The sequence below is a fragment of the Corythoichthys intestinalis genome, chromosome 20, assembly GCF_030265065.1.
Source record: "Corythoichthys intestinalis isolate RoL2023-P3 chromosome 20, ASM3026506v1, whole genome shotgun sequence".
NCBI classification, from domain to species: Eukaryota; Metazoa; Chordata; class Actinopteri; order Syngnathiformes; family Syngnathidae; genus Corythoichthys; species Corythoichthys intestinalis.
In genome coordinates, this window is record NC_080414.1 from 20,421,712 (window position 1) to 20,436,060 (window position 14,349).

A 14,349-nucleotide genomic window follows, 5' to 3' on the forward strand; every position below is an offset into this window, starting at 1 on the left:
CACACCCCCCTCCAACACACACACACGCACTACTTTGCGGGGTTTCCCTTATCACGGCGGGTTCTGGTCCCCATTAACTACGAAAACGAGGGATCACTGTATTTGTACGTTCTACAAATAAAACACTATTTTCGAGTTTCATGATAATCCGGGAGAAAGCGCGTGTCTTAAAAGCGCAATACGGGATGTGTACTTTTGTTTCTAAATACGGGACGATTCCGTTTTACAAGGTATGGTTGGCAACCCTAACAGTGACAGTACTTCTTTTGTTGTTGCAAAAATCGAGTACTGCTCTCAATGAATTATGTTAGCCATGCTAATTAGCAGCAACATGTCTCTCGATTACAGCTATAGCTAGACACACTAATAGCTGGTTGCGAACGTTATTTGAAGACAGTGTTATATTCATTTTGTTATGTACCTTGACTATGAATCAGTGATTTCATGTATTTATTCATTTATTTGATTGAGACAGAACCTCCTGGAGAGCTGAAGGTCTGCCGAGTGCCTCAATGTAATGCTACCTTTACATTCTGTTCATGGCAGGCACAGCAATTCAGGACATTGTGGAAAAAAAACGTTTACCACGTGAAACCACAACGGGGAAGGGATGGCAAGGTCAGTCATAGAAAAAATGTGACAATACAACAAAGGCCTCATCAAAGGAAAACAAGTCACACCTAAAATCAGAACTTGAGAAACATACATAAAGAAATCCATTAAAACGTGAGCCTCTGTGAAAGTTATTCTAATCACATGTTCTTCCTGGGCCTTTTTAATTTCCATTTTAAACACTTCTAATAACAATGAAGCATAAGTAATCTCTTCATAAACACCGTGTTTTTGTGCAGTGTCCTGCTGCGTGGTGGTGCGTGTAATTAATAAAACTGCTTGATTATGGGAGGGAAGAGAACATAAAGGGAGATGACACCGTGATGCACTTTATGGCGGGTTATTAAACTTTTAAGCTAGTCCATGAGGAGGCAATGATTTTCCAAGTCTGGGAGTGCAACAGTTTCCCCAAAATCACAGACTAAAACAGTATATACCTTGGTTTTAATGACTGGGTTCAGTTCAAAAGGACATTCAAAATGAATAACATTTATTTCATGCACCTTATGAATACATTCCTCACCAAAATTCATTTTCTGGTTAGTTTTCCACTAAGTGTTTTTTTTTTTTTTTTTTTTTTTTTAAGTTTTAGCAAATTGTGTGACAATTTACATTTTAGGGATCATTTTCTCTGAACCTGAACAGGTTTTTGGATGCATTTTATATGACTACGAATGAAATTGGAGGTTGTACAGTGTTCGGAAAAAAACAAAAAAGTCAGCAGTTTGCACTACACTTGGAACAAATATGTGTGTTTTGTATCAAGTGTCTAATTTTAAGTAATTAAAAATTCAAAATGACCTGTTAATAGTCCCTTTATTAAAGTAGCAGAACACTGAATAAAACATTGAATCCATTTAACTGTTAAAAAAAAAAAAAAAAACTAGCTAAAATTGACATTCATTTCATGTGTGTGTCATAAAAATAACTATCCTACATTTATTTATTATGTAAGGATCTAGGAATTTTTAAATTTACAATATTAACTCACGTCAAACATTGTTGTGTTGTGGTTTCACTATGTTATCACTTGACAAAGAAACTGACAGACTAATCCCCTCACAGATTGGGTTAGGGTTTACCTTGCCAAAGAAAACATGTTTGTATACTCGAAATAAGAAGGTCCAAAGTCAAAACTGCATCTTTTTTTGTTTTCTATTGAGCTTGGCAGGTTAGCAGCAACTTCAAATTTTCAGCCATAATCCATGTTATCTTTTCTTTTTTTTTTTTTTTTTAAATTATTTTTCTTTGTTGCTCTCATATTTGTTTTAGCTGAGGTCCAGGTTAAACAGACGTCAGTATCAGTGGGTGTATTATGCAACTGTATTCAGTATTAGCGTATTTTTAACCATTCAAAATCAATTAAAACGTTAATTTGATCATTTTCACATCATTATTGTTATTATTATTAATCCATTCCTGTTTTATTTACAAAGCTCGATCACGCAATACCAGCCATCCAAGTTCCAATGGATTTGATGTCTATTATTGTCAATAGCAATGAATGACTTAATTAATCACTCATTTCTATACTGTATTTTAAAAAAAAAATTTAAAAAAAACACCCTGACCTCTGCTACCTGTGTTTTTATTTGCGCTTTATTCATTTTCTTAATGCAGATGTAGGGATACTTTGTTCTCTACTATCAGCACAGCAGTTTGTATTACTCAAACGTGAGTGGTGTTATCAGCAGGGAGTCATAATTACGTCAATCAAACAACAAAAAGCTATCAAAGAACACATGTGCCCATCCAAAGTACACTACAAACTCGACTACTGTATATATTAAAAGTTCTGGCGGATTGGCAATCGTCTAAGTTGCCGTTGGATTAACTATGCTGACCGACACGCCATCCGCAGCTGTGCCCCGAAGCAAGCATCATGTGCGGTTCCATGTCGGGAGCATCGTCCTGGCCTTTATTGCCCAACTGACTTGTGACATTCTCTCTATTTTTGCGTTGGATGAAACCGTGCCCAATGGTGAGTCGCATCTCTATTATGATTTATTGACACGGTCAGATCGATAAAAAATAGTATGTTGTTGATTTGAGAACTATCAATCTATCCACTTTCTACAGTGCTTGTCTTCAAAAGGGATATGGCTGAGCTACAACATATCTCAGCTTACATTTAAACAAGAAACGTGATAGAAACTTGACTGATTAATTTTGAGTGTTACAAGGTTAACTAATTCTTTTATAAGTCAGCACAAATCAAAACAGAGTACAGTTGACATTAAGGATGGGAACCTACCTCATGATACGATTTGTGATTCAAGGCTTATAATGATGATTGTATCACATCAGAATTATACAATAACAATATATTGGTCAGAAAATCATCACACAAGTTGTAGGAGCTGAAATAACGTTTAGTTAATTATTCAGGTTAATTGTAATTTGTTTGTTTAGATTTCGTGGAACTGGCTTGAGACGTTATCTTTGACGTCATACGATATACTATATGAGGAAATGGCTCTCTGTGCGAGGCATTCGCGCTAAGGCAGAAGCAGGAATACAGCCAAACAGTTTTTTGATCAATTAATCTCTCTTTACTCTCTCTGTTTTTGGATCCCATTTGCTCTTTTGTTTACGTTTTTGGATGTCGCTCGGTGGAGTAGTCTGTTGCTGGATTAAATGAACAAACAAGTATTTTTTGGCTCCCGTCCAGCGTGCGTGAGGGAGACGAATGGTGTTACGGTCCACGAATGCGGACAACAAGCCTGGACCCAAAAACAGACAACAGAGGGGAAGCGTTCGGGTATTTATTTATCACAAATAAATGTTAATAATAATGTCAAAAATTCTGAACTTCGCCTTTACAATAAAGACCTAGCCGTTAAAATGTTGTCTATAAAAGTTGTAAAGCAATAAAACAACAAAAAATGAATGAAATGAACAACAATCCTACAAAGTATTTCATAATGGGTCAAAATTATTTTTCGAACGGATCATGTGACTACCACCTTAGAGTCAGTCCTTTGCCTTGCTCAGCCAAAACTTAACTGAGGAGGCAATATGGATATTTAGAATTTCTTTAAACCTAAGCTTTCCAAAAGCTTCCACAACAACTGAGCTTGAACCGAGGCTTGAACACGAACAGTGTCCAGATGTATATATACATTTTACAGGATAGGCCAAAAGTTTGGACACACCTAATTCAATGCAATACAAATGATGGTCCCGACCCCACTGAAAAGGCAACAAATTACACTTATTTACCCTGATAAGGCATAGCTGTGAAATGAAAACCTTTTCAGGTGGACACACCTCGTTCAATGCAATACAAATGATGGTCCCAACCCCATTGAAAAGGCAACTAATTCCCTCTATTAATCCCGACAAGCCAAAACCTGTGAAGTGAAAACCTTTTCAAGTGTAAATCTTGAAGCTCATTGAGAGTGCCAAAAGTGTGCAAAAAAGTAATAAGAGCAAAGGGTGGATACTTTGAAGAAAGTAGAATATAAAACCTGTTTTCAGTTTCCACTTGCAGAGACATAATCTTAAAAAAAAAAAAAAAAAAAAAAATCAAGAAAATCACATTGTATGATTTGTTTGTAATTTACTGGGTTCCAATGTATTTGTATCCCTGAGAATCAGCAATAATTATGACACTCAAAGAGCTGTCAGTCTACCTAAAAAAAAGTCCACCTTTACCCCATAAGTAAGCACCCACCCACCACCAGTTTGAGCTCAATATCTTAACCTGTGCATCCCCCAGTCAGTAATAATCCAACTGCTACCATTGGCAAAAAGACGAAAGACACCAGAGAAAAAATTGTTCAGCTCCACAAAGCTGGAAAAGGCTACAGGACAATTAGAAAGCGGCCGGGTGAGAATAGATAAACAGTTGCAGCAATTGTTAGAAAATAAAAACGCTAAACATGATGGATAATCTACCTCGGACTGGGGCTCCATGGGTAATCTCTCCTCATGAGGCATCACTTATGATGAGAAAAGTGAGGGCTCAGCCTAGAACTACATAGCAGGAGCTGGTCAATGATCTGAAGAGAGCTGGATGCACAGTTTCAAAGGCTACAGTCATGAGGACATTACGATGCAATGGTTTAAAATCATGCATTGCTCAGAAGGTTCCCCTGTTGAAGCCAGTATATGTAAAGGCCTGTCTGAAGTTTGACAGGGCCCATCTGAATGATGCAGAGGGGTCATGGGAGAAAGTCATGCGGTCAGATGAGACCAAAGTAGAACTTTTTGGTTCAAACTTCACTCGTTGTGTGTGGAGGAAAAAGATGGACGCGTACAATCCCACAAACACCATCCCTACTGTGAAGTATGGGGGTGGAAACCTCATGTTTTGGGGCTGCTTTTCGGCAAAGGGGATAGGACGACTGTACTGTATAAAGCAGGGGATGAATGGTGAAATATATCATCAGATTTTGAGCTACAACCACCTTCCGTCAGTCAGAGACTTGAAGATGGGTTGGGGCTGGATCTTCCAACATGACAATGATCTGAAGCAATGACCAAGGAATGGCTGTGTAAAAAGCATATAAAGGTTCTGGAGTGGCCTAACCAGTCTCCAGACCTCTATCCAATAAAAAATTTTTAGGATGGAGCTGGAACTTCCGTGTTTCTCAACGACAGCCCCGAAACCTGACAGATCTAGAGAAGGTTCATGTGGAGGAATGGGCCAAAATCCCTGTTTCCATAAGTGAAAACGTGGACTACAAAACTACAGAAATCTTGCCTGGTCTCCCAGACACACCGCTGTTCCAGCGATTGAGTCTGGCGACCGTCCGGCGGATCAAATTCCGAAGGCGAAGCAAGCCACAGCAAACAGACAGCGGAGTGGACCAATCAGCGACGGACAGACGTGACGTTGTTAAAGCGACAAGTAATTAGCGTGAGCAGAGAATGGAGAATTTTATTCAACATGGCTAGCGCAAGCCTTGTTGACTGTTGTCAATGACTCGTTTTGATGCATTTTTGGTAATTTAAAACTGGTTTTACCGCCGATTGGAATATATTCTCGGCTCTCCCATTCGCCATCTGTGTTGTTGTAGAGACGACTTTCGGAGCGCAAGAGTGACGTTACTCGTTAAGAACACGTCACGCAATTAAACGAATCTGATTGGACGGTTGATTTTGTATCTTGCTTGAGAGGCCGTTAATGGGCTGGGTCCCAGACTATTTCTCACAGTGTTTGAAAAATACAGGGAGAATAGTCTGGCTGTGCCAGGCAAACAGAAATCGTCTGACCTCTGTAATTGCAAACAAAGGCTTCTGCACTAAATATTAACACTGATTTTTTCAGGGGTACAAATACTTATGAACCCCAGTAAATTACAAATAAATTATTAAAAATCATACAATGCGAGTTCCGGATTTTTTTTAGATTATGTCTCTATAAATGGAAATGCATCTATGATTGAAATTTCAGACTTCTACCTATTTTCTCTGTGGGTGAACTTGCAAAATCACAAGGGGTACAAACACTTCTGCTCCTAACTGTATATACAGACTGTATATTGTTAATTCATTTTATTGCTGACACTGCATTTCAGGGTCATCAACATGTTTTGCCGCCCTCCTACAAAAGTCAATGTCATGGTTACAATCTATAGCGATAAAATGTACGTAAAGGCTGGTTACAAGCTGTGGAAGTGCTTGATAGCTCGTTACCTGGAGGCTTTGATTCAAGTTCGCAGTGCATGCGAGTGTCGCACTGTGTTTTAATTCCAAGTGGTTTTTTGAGTTGAATGCGGAGTTTTTAGCAGTCGACAGTGTTTTTGATCCAGCGCAAAGTTTGCAACGCACGGAGAAATTTTTGTCATCATTACTGGATGAAAATGTAAAGTAATGGGTGTATTTCCAGTGAGCCAATGCATCCGTCTGTGGCATCTCTCCTGCCTCTTTCATTTTTCGCATCCTGACGAGGTGGCTAGTCTATATGTTTGTTGGTCGTCGACCCTCGGCACTCACACAGCATGGTAATTCACGTGACCTGTTTTTTTGTCCTCCAATGAGAAAACGTGACATGTGATCTTACTCCCAAACTCAAGAGCAACATTTTCTATTCAAAATGCTCTTCATACATGATTACAGTATTCTTCATTCTACAAACATTATGAGGCAATAACAAAAAAGTAATGAACAGACACTAAGGAAAATAACTTTTATCAGATTACTGGTTTGGAAAAATGAACGCATTAGATTGCTTGCGTTACTGAAAGAAAGTAATGAGATTACAATAATGCGTTAATTCGTAACGTGTTCGTGACAACACTGGTCCCAAGTGTGTAGCAGAATCAGAAATATATTTCATGACCGATATCAAAAACACAGAGAGAATGATCTTTTCAGATCTGACCCTTCCAAGAAACATTATAAAAAGGCAATTAGACATAGAGGTAAAGACAGAGCAAGGAGCCTGCTGGGTCGCTATCAACTATCCTTACAAGCATCATGATTCGTTAGGTAGGTAAAGGGAAAACAAAAGTGGAGATGATGGAAAAAAAATACAACTCCCACACAAATGAGATTAGGAGGAACAAAAATCAGCATAGGAGCAACAGCAAATAAGAAATGACTAAAAATAATGTGGCAAAGTAGAAGGAAATTGGGACGAATGAGGTGTCACAGCACAAAACAAAGAAATGCACACACAGTCATTTCAAAGACAGTGTGCTAATGACAATAACAATTATTTTGGGGTCAGACCAACTCTGTAATTTTCTGTCTGCCTTAAGTTTCTGTCGCCTCTTTGGCACCGATTGTTCAAATCCGGTGGACCATTTCTATTGAGTCGAGCTGAACACTTTTCCAAGTTTAGGTTTGTTTTCTAGCTCTGTTTCAGACTTCCATCAACAACGTGTCAGAGTCCTTCCCTATAGAAGTGACTATGGACATCTGGTCGAATGAGCTGTGGTTCATCGTTGTGATGTGGTGTGAATGGTGGCTTATAGCGGCTTGTTACAGTCTTTGCAAGAGGTAATCAGAAAATTCAATTAAAGCCGCACTGGACGAAAGCTTACGTAGGGTATTGCAATTCCCTTGCACAGAGGCAACCGTGATCACTGCAACCCAGAAATACTTCCACCGCTCTTTTACCTAACTTGGATCGTGGTGTGCTGCGCCGGGGTTGGCAGCTTGATTCTCTGGGACAGGCGGTGAGTTGAGTTAATCACATACTGTATATTTGGTGCAGGCTAGAAACCTCACGTTTGCCATTTGCAGCTTTGTCCTCGGAGCCGTGATTCTGTCGTGGATTCAAACGCTACTCAGCTTTGGGATGCTCATCTTGTCCTTCCGCAACCTGTACCGGCTCAAAACCTGGCTGTTCCACAACGACCCTAAAAGGGTTGGATGGATTCGCTACTGGGTGAGTCTACAGAAAAGCACACATTCATTTCCATTCTGTTCTCCGTTGCTAAGAAAAAGCAGTACCTAACAAACCAAACAGTCCCTTAGATAAATCAAAGTGGGAGTCATACCACATGCTATAAGTCAGTCAGGGGCGTCACTAGACCTAATACAATACTGGGGCCCAGCGGGGCACTGGCCAGCGAGCAAAAAAAAGTTTTTTAGCACTTATCTATCGTAAAAAGTAAGAAAAAGCACTTTAAATTATATATAATCAAACCAAAAGACAAGTTACTGTAGAAAAAGTGAAGTTTTTTTTGTTTTTCAGCCAACAGTATTCAAAATAAAAAGATGTTTAAATCTGTGCTTTAGAGTCACGTTAAGGGCAGCGCTCTATGTCAAAAACTTCATTTTTGACGGTGCTTTAAAGATGCCACGTGATTGAACAGGCTGATGTGATCATAGAATTTATTGATTTTAGGGCTGTCAAACGATTAAAAATTTGAATCGATTAATTACAGCTTAAAAATTAATTAATTGCAATTCAAACCATCTATAAAATATGCCTTATTTTTCTGTAAATTATTGTTGGAATGGAAAGACACAAGATGGATATATACATTCAACATACGGTACATAAGGACTGTATTTGTTTATTATAACGATAAATAGACGGCATTAACATTATTAACATTCTGTTAAAGCGATCCATGGATAGAAAGACTTGTAGTTCTTAAAAGATAAATGTTAGTACAAGTTATATAAATTTTATATTAAAACCCCTTTTAATGTTTTCGTTTTAATAAAATTTGTAAAATTTTCAATCCAAAAATAAACTAGTAGCCCGCCATTGTTGATGTCAATAATTACTTACACGATGCTCATGGGTGCTGAAGCCTATAAAATCAGTCGCACCCAAGCGCCAGCAGAGGGCAGCAAAACTCCATAAATTGTACCAACAAGTGGGTATTTCACTGTACTGTCATTTAAATCTGTCTGAGCGGGCATGTGCGTTAATTGCATCAAATATTTTAACGTGATTAATTAAAAAAATTAATTACCGTCCGTTAAAGCGATAATTTTGACAGCCCTAATTGATTTATTTGTTGTTTTGACTTTTATCGTGATGTGTTGTTTTTGTTTATCTTGATGTCATAGTACAGTACTTCCCTGCCTTTTATTTATCATGAACCATGTTTGTCTTTGTTGTAAAGCACCTTGAGGGCCTTTCAGGTTTTTGTAAAGGGCTATAGAAATAAATTTGATTCATTGACTGATTCAACAACAAGCTTGCATCAGATAGATGTAATGCAGTAGTCGTGATTATTGTTGCGACGTCTCATTGGTGAAATTGATAGCGCTACTCTCAGCACCGCTGGGGAAAAAAAAAAAAAAATCTAATATGTAGAATAAAGAGGAAAAATGTAACGACTCTTGTGTAGCTCAAAGTAGCAACGTAAGAGTAGCGTTTTTTCTTCACAAATCTACTCAGGTAAAAAGTATGGCTTACTAAAACTACTCTTAGAAGTACTTTTTTCTCAAAAAGTTACTCAAGTAACTGTAACGGAGTGCATGTAACGCGTTACTACCCACCTCTGATTACTGGGGCATTAAAATAGGTTACTGTTCTTTTTAGCAGGTTAGGAAACAATGTTTTTATCCCACATTACGACTTTACAACACCTCAGAACGATTTTCCCCTTTGGAAAGTAAGATCTTCAGACACACATAAACGCAGCATATCTTCTGAAAGTGCTTCACGGAACTATCAACTCATACGCCTATCACAGCCAAAGTTACATGCATAAATTAACATAAGAGGAGCTATGTGCAGATTGTGTGTGTTGAGTGAATAGAGTAATATGAGTATATGAACATATTAAATAGGCGATTTCTGTAGATAATGGAATGTAGATTTAAAAATGCAAAGTATTTCTTTTTTTTTTGCAGGTGAAATTTATACCGTGGCACGTGCCCCAGTGAAATATGTCTGGCGACGCCCATGCAGTTCTCATATCTTAAGGATTTAACGAATGGCATTCCTTTAGACTTTGACATGACTGAGCAACTGAACTTATTTGAACTCTGTTTCTAATCAAAACTGCAACACCAATCAAGCTTTGACTCACAGGTGAAATAAAGTTTCAAATTGTAAACAAGTGCTCCCTTCAGACACTTATCACATAATGTAAAAATGAGATATGACGCCCTATCGATGCAATGTGTGAATTTGATCACATTTTTGTTATTTTCAAATGATTTGTGAAAAAACGCAGAACTCAAAAGTTTTCGCTTTAAGGTTTGCTTCCTGAAGTTTCATGACCCATCGTAAGAATTGCACAAATCGGAGAGAAAATACTACAGTGTTGCTTATTAGCACAGAATTCACAATGTTTAGACTGCAGATAGAAACTACTTATGCAGTACAATAAAGGTCAGGGGTGATGGCGCCAATGTTCCATAAATTATATAGATAAGGGTCAGAGGCCCATAAAGAATGGATCTTTTTAGAAAGCTTGTAAAAAGCTCAAAAATGATCGTCAAAAATCAGATTGTTGATATCTATGTTCCAGGTAGGAACACAAGCTATTGGTCAACACAAACTTTGGGAGAGGAGATGTGGCAATCAAACAGACCAAAATCTTGATCTTTTTATCATCTCCTCAAGGTACAAAACGGGCTGGGTCTTTACTTCGGGTGGAGCTTCTTGAACTCCCTGATACACCTGGGTATTGCACTGAAGTATATCGCAGGTGTGGAGGACCCTCTTGTCAGCACCATTATTCTCACCATTCTCCTTGTGTGCAGTCTGGTTTGGTAAGGACCTAGTTGAGTTTCTTCACCTGACACAATTACTGGTCATGATTGGGGTGTTTCTGCTTTCCATCAGGTGCTTCTTGCAGAGCTTTTTGCTCAGAGAGTACATACGTTACAACTTCACTACTTACATTATCCTTATTTTGGGTCTGGCGGCAATATGCTCGAGAGGCTACTGGCACTACGGCTTCTCCAGAAACATGATCTACTGTGGTAAGTGCTATCCTGCTGAAAGCATTAGGTACTACAGAGTGTTGTTTTTAGCAGTGCCTTTCAATTTCGTCTCAGTCTTTTGGACAAAAATATTTATTAGTTTTCGACATATTTTAGTCACTTCAAAATGTGTTCGTCTTTGTCTAGTTTTAGTCACCGAAAACTTTGTCAATATTTCTTTGTATCTTAGGCGAATGTAATAGATTATTTTTAATGTGGACATATTGTTATATTAACATTATTATTATTTTATAACATAATACAACATAACAGAATGTAACACAACGTAATGCAACTTAACATAATGCAATGTAATGCGTACCAACGTAACAAAGTAACGAAACTTGAACTAGCGTACATAACAGCGTACCCTAACACAGTGTAACCTAACATAGCGTAACATAACATAGCATAACATTGCGTTATAAGCGTAACAACAATGTTGCCTTCAGCAGCCCTTTTAATTTTTGTCTTAATCATACTCTTTTGGGCGAAAATACTTATTAGTCTTTGTCATATTTTAGTCATTTCAAAATGTGTTCGTCTTCATCTAGTTTTAGTTAACGATAACTTGTCAATAGCATCAATATTTCTTTGTATCTTAGGCGAATGTAATTGATTATTTTTAATGTGGACATATTGTTTTTTTTAACATTATTATTTTATAACGTAACACAACGTAACACAACGTAATGCAACTTAACACAATATAATGTAACGCGTACCATGATGTAGCACACAACAATGCAACATAATGTAATGTAACATAAAGTAACGAAACATGAACTAGCGTAGATAACAGCGTAACCTAACATAGTGTAACATAGCGTAACATGGCATAGCATAGCATAGCATATCATAGCATGGCATAACATAGCATTATAAGCGTAACAACGTTGTTTTCAGCAGCCTTTTTCATTTTTGTCTTAATCCTAGTCTTTTGAGCGAAAATACTTATTAGTCTTAGACATAGTTTAGTCATTTGAAAATGTCATCTTCGTCTAGTTTTAGTCACCGAAAGCTCAGACATATTTCCTCTAGTTTTAGTCGACAATTACTAAAAATGTCTTCGTTCGTAAACTTAAAACATTTTTAGTCCATGATTAAATCAATAAATATAAGGTTACCAACAATTTCGAATGAGCATTGACAGACGAGTAGGCTACATAATTGTCGAGTGTAAAAGGATATCACCATATTTGTGATGATGATATACACTCAGCAGGAAAACAGTACATTATTTTCAATAAGTAAACTAACCTGCCACAAACTGTATGTATGTAAAAAAAGTTTAAGAGTTTAAGACGACACTCAAAACACGCTAAATGCTAATGCTAACGCGAACGCTACAAGTTGCATTTGGTGTGTGATGATGACTCAGCACAGACCTTTAAAGGCTAAAGAAACATGGCATATCTATCCAAGATAAGAAAATAAAACTTACCAAGTAGCACGTGTTTCACAAAAGGAGCCTGGAGTGGACACCGCGTGTGTGGGGCAGGGGAGTGGCACACACGACCAAACACTGCTACAATGAGTGCTGACTACACATAGAATAAGCAAATGACACTTATGTGAACTTATGACGGAAACTATGGCGAATTTTAATCGTGTTAGACTAAACCAGTATCCACCTTGTTAGGTTTTAGTCTCCCAAGATACGTTTTTAGCTCGTCAACGTCACGTCATTGTCATGAGAAAATTGTTCGTTGACGAAATATTTTCGTTATTGTCATTGTTGACGAAAACAACACTGGTACTACAGAAGCTTCAAAGTAGAACATAACACACTGGTCGGCTTCAATGCTCTATTTGTTAACTATGATTTCAAGGCTTTCTTTTATGTAACAATGCTAGTTCATTGGCTGCCATTAGCCACGTTTACATGCTGACTTTTATTCATACCGATTCAAATCATTCCGAATGGAAATTTCACATCAGCTGTTTACATGTCACTTCATCTATTCCGATCCAGCGTTTACATGTGACTGCCTTTATTCTGAAAGGACGTTTGACAACTGCCGTCTGACATGCGCAGATTAATCAAAACAAAGCGTCACGTTGCAAAACATGGAGATCGATCGTCAGATCAGCTGCTGTTTTAACTTTTAGAGTGGAAACAAAACTTCAGAATGATACGCCGTTCATTTAAAAAGTTGTGTGGGTGCGCTGTGCGTGTGCTTGGAAGCCATGTTGCAAGTGACGTTACTTACGTCACCGAGTGACGTCACCACGTCAGTACGGAGCCTGCGCAGAAAGAATGCAACCAGACACCATTCCGCTTCCCTGTTTACATGATATAATTTTACTTCTAATCGGTTTGGGAAAAGGAATATTCCACCCCTGTGAATCGGAATGAAATTCCATTCGGTTTGGGCCTGTTCATTCCGAATGAGGTGTTTATATGGAACACATTTATTCGGTTTGAACAAATATTCCGATTGTAATTGGAATATTTGGCTCCATGTAAACGTGGCAAGTGATGATCCAATTTTTCACAGGGTGCCTCTTTCTCTTGTTGATTGCAATGAGCGTCGCCCAGATGATCACCCTTTGCATGTGCCCAGACAAAGCTAGTGGGCCCGTTGCGATGGAGTCACGAAGGACGTTTGGAGTTTCTGGGACGGTGGTTGATACGGAACAGCACCAACAAAATAAAATGTAAAATATTTGTATTAATGATACGGGGATCCCTGTTCATTAGGGGTTTTTTAAACATTCTATTTCATTTTAGAGATAGCATTATCAGTCAGTTAACTCATTTATGCACTACATGTTAATCACCAAAAGATGGCAGCATAATTTCATATTACACTCGCATGTTGAAATGCTTATGATTTACCACCGAGGGTCACTATAATAACTTCATAAGAGCTTACAAGTCAACAATGCTTTATCATTTTATTTCTTGAAATAGCAGACATTATTGTGTGTATATACTGTATCTGTATGTATATTCGAATACTATTTTTTTGCTTTATATCTTTTTGATTAAAAGAGAATATACTTCTGTCCTATCACATTTAATTTTGTTCAATGATATGTACCTTTGTTAAAAATACTAAGACTGCATTAAAATGAATTTCCCTCTCCCCAAACATTCTGAACTCATTTAAACTTATTCAAACACATTTTATACATGAACATATTCAAACACACAAAAAGCAAGTACAGTATATATTTATACAGGAACCATGTAATTGCTGTTTTAAATCGAGTTCCATTACAAACTTTTTCATGAATTTTGTATGACCTCGAGGAGGCTTTAAAAATTAAAATGATCCACTAAAGGAGAAAAACTTCCCCTACTTGCCTTGTGCAGTGATTTTCAGTGTAGTACTATTCGTGGTATGTAAATAGAGATTCTCAAATCCAGCACAGTGC

The 14,349-nt window shown here is 37.7% G+C and overlaps 1 protein-coding gene across 1 annotated transcript; it reads left to right on the forward strand.

Annotated features, from left to right (window-relative positions):
* The first annotated feature begins 2,448 nt into the window (after nt 1-2,448).
* LOC130908501 (uncharacterized) lies at nt 2,449-14,053 on the forward strand. Its single transcript, XM_057823968.1, has 7 exons — nt 2,449-2,593; nt 7,419-7,563; nt 7,635-7,742; nt 7,810-7,954; nt 10,604-10,752; nt 10,826-10,965; nt 13,467-14,053. Exons 1-7 carry the CDS (start codon nt 2,449-2,451, stop codon nt 13,628-13,630), a joined length of 996 nt encoding a protein of 331 aa, XP_057679951.1. The 3' UTR covers nt 13,631-14,053.
* The last annotated feature ends 296 nt before the right edge of the window (nt 14,054-14,349 follow it).

Coding starts and splice junctions, on each gene's coding strand:
- LOC130908501 (XM_057823968.1), top strand. CDS start 2,449: ATGCTGACCGACACGCCATCCGCAGCTGTGCCCCGAAGCAAGCATCAT. Junction 7,743..7,809: donor TTGATTCTCTGGGACAGGCG/GTGAGTTGAGTT, acceptor TGCCATTTGCAG/CTTTGTCCTCGGAGCCGTGA. Junction 10,966..13,466: donor CAGAAACATGATCTACTGTG/GTAAGTGCTATC, acceptor AATTTTTCACAG/GGTGCCTCTTTCTCTTGTTG.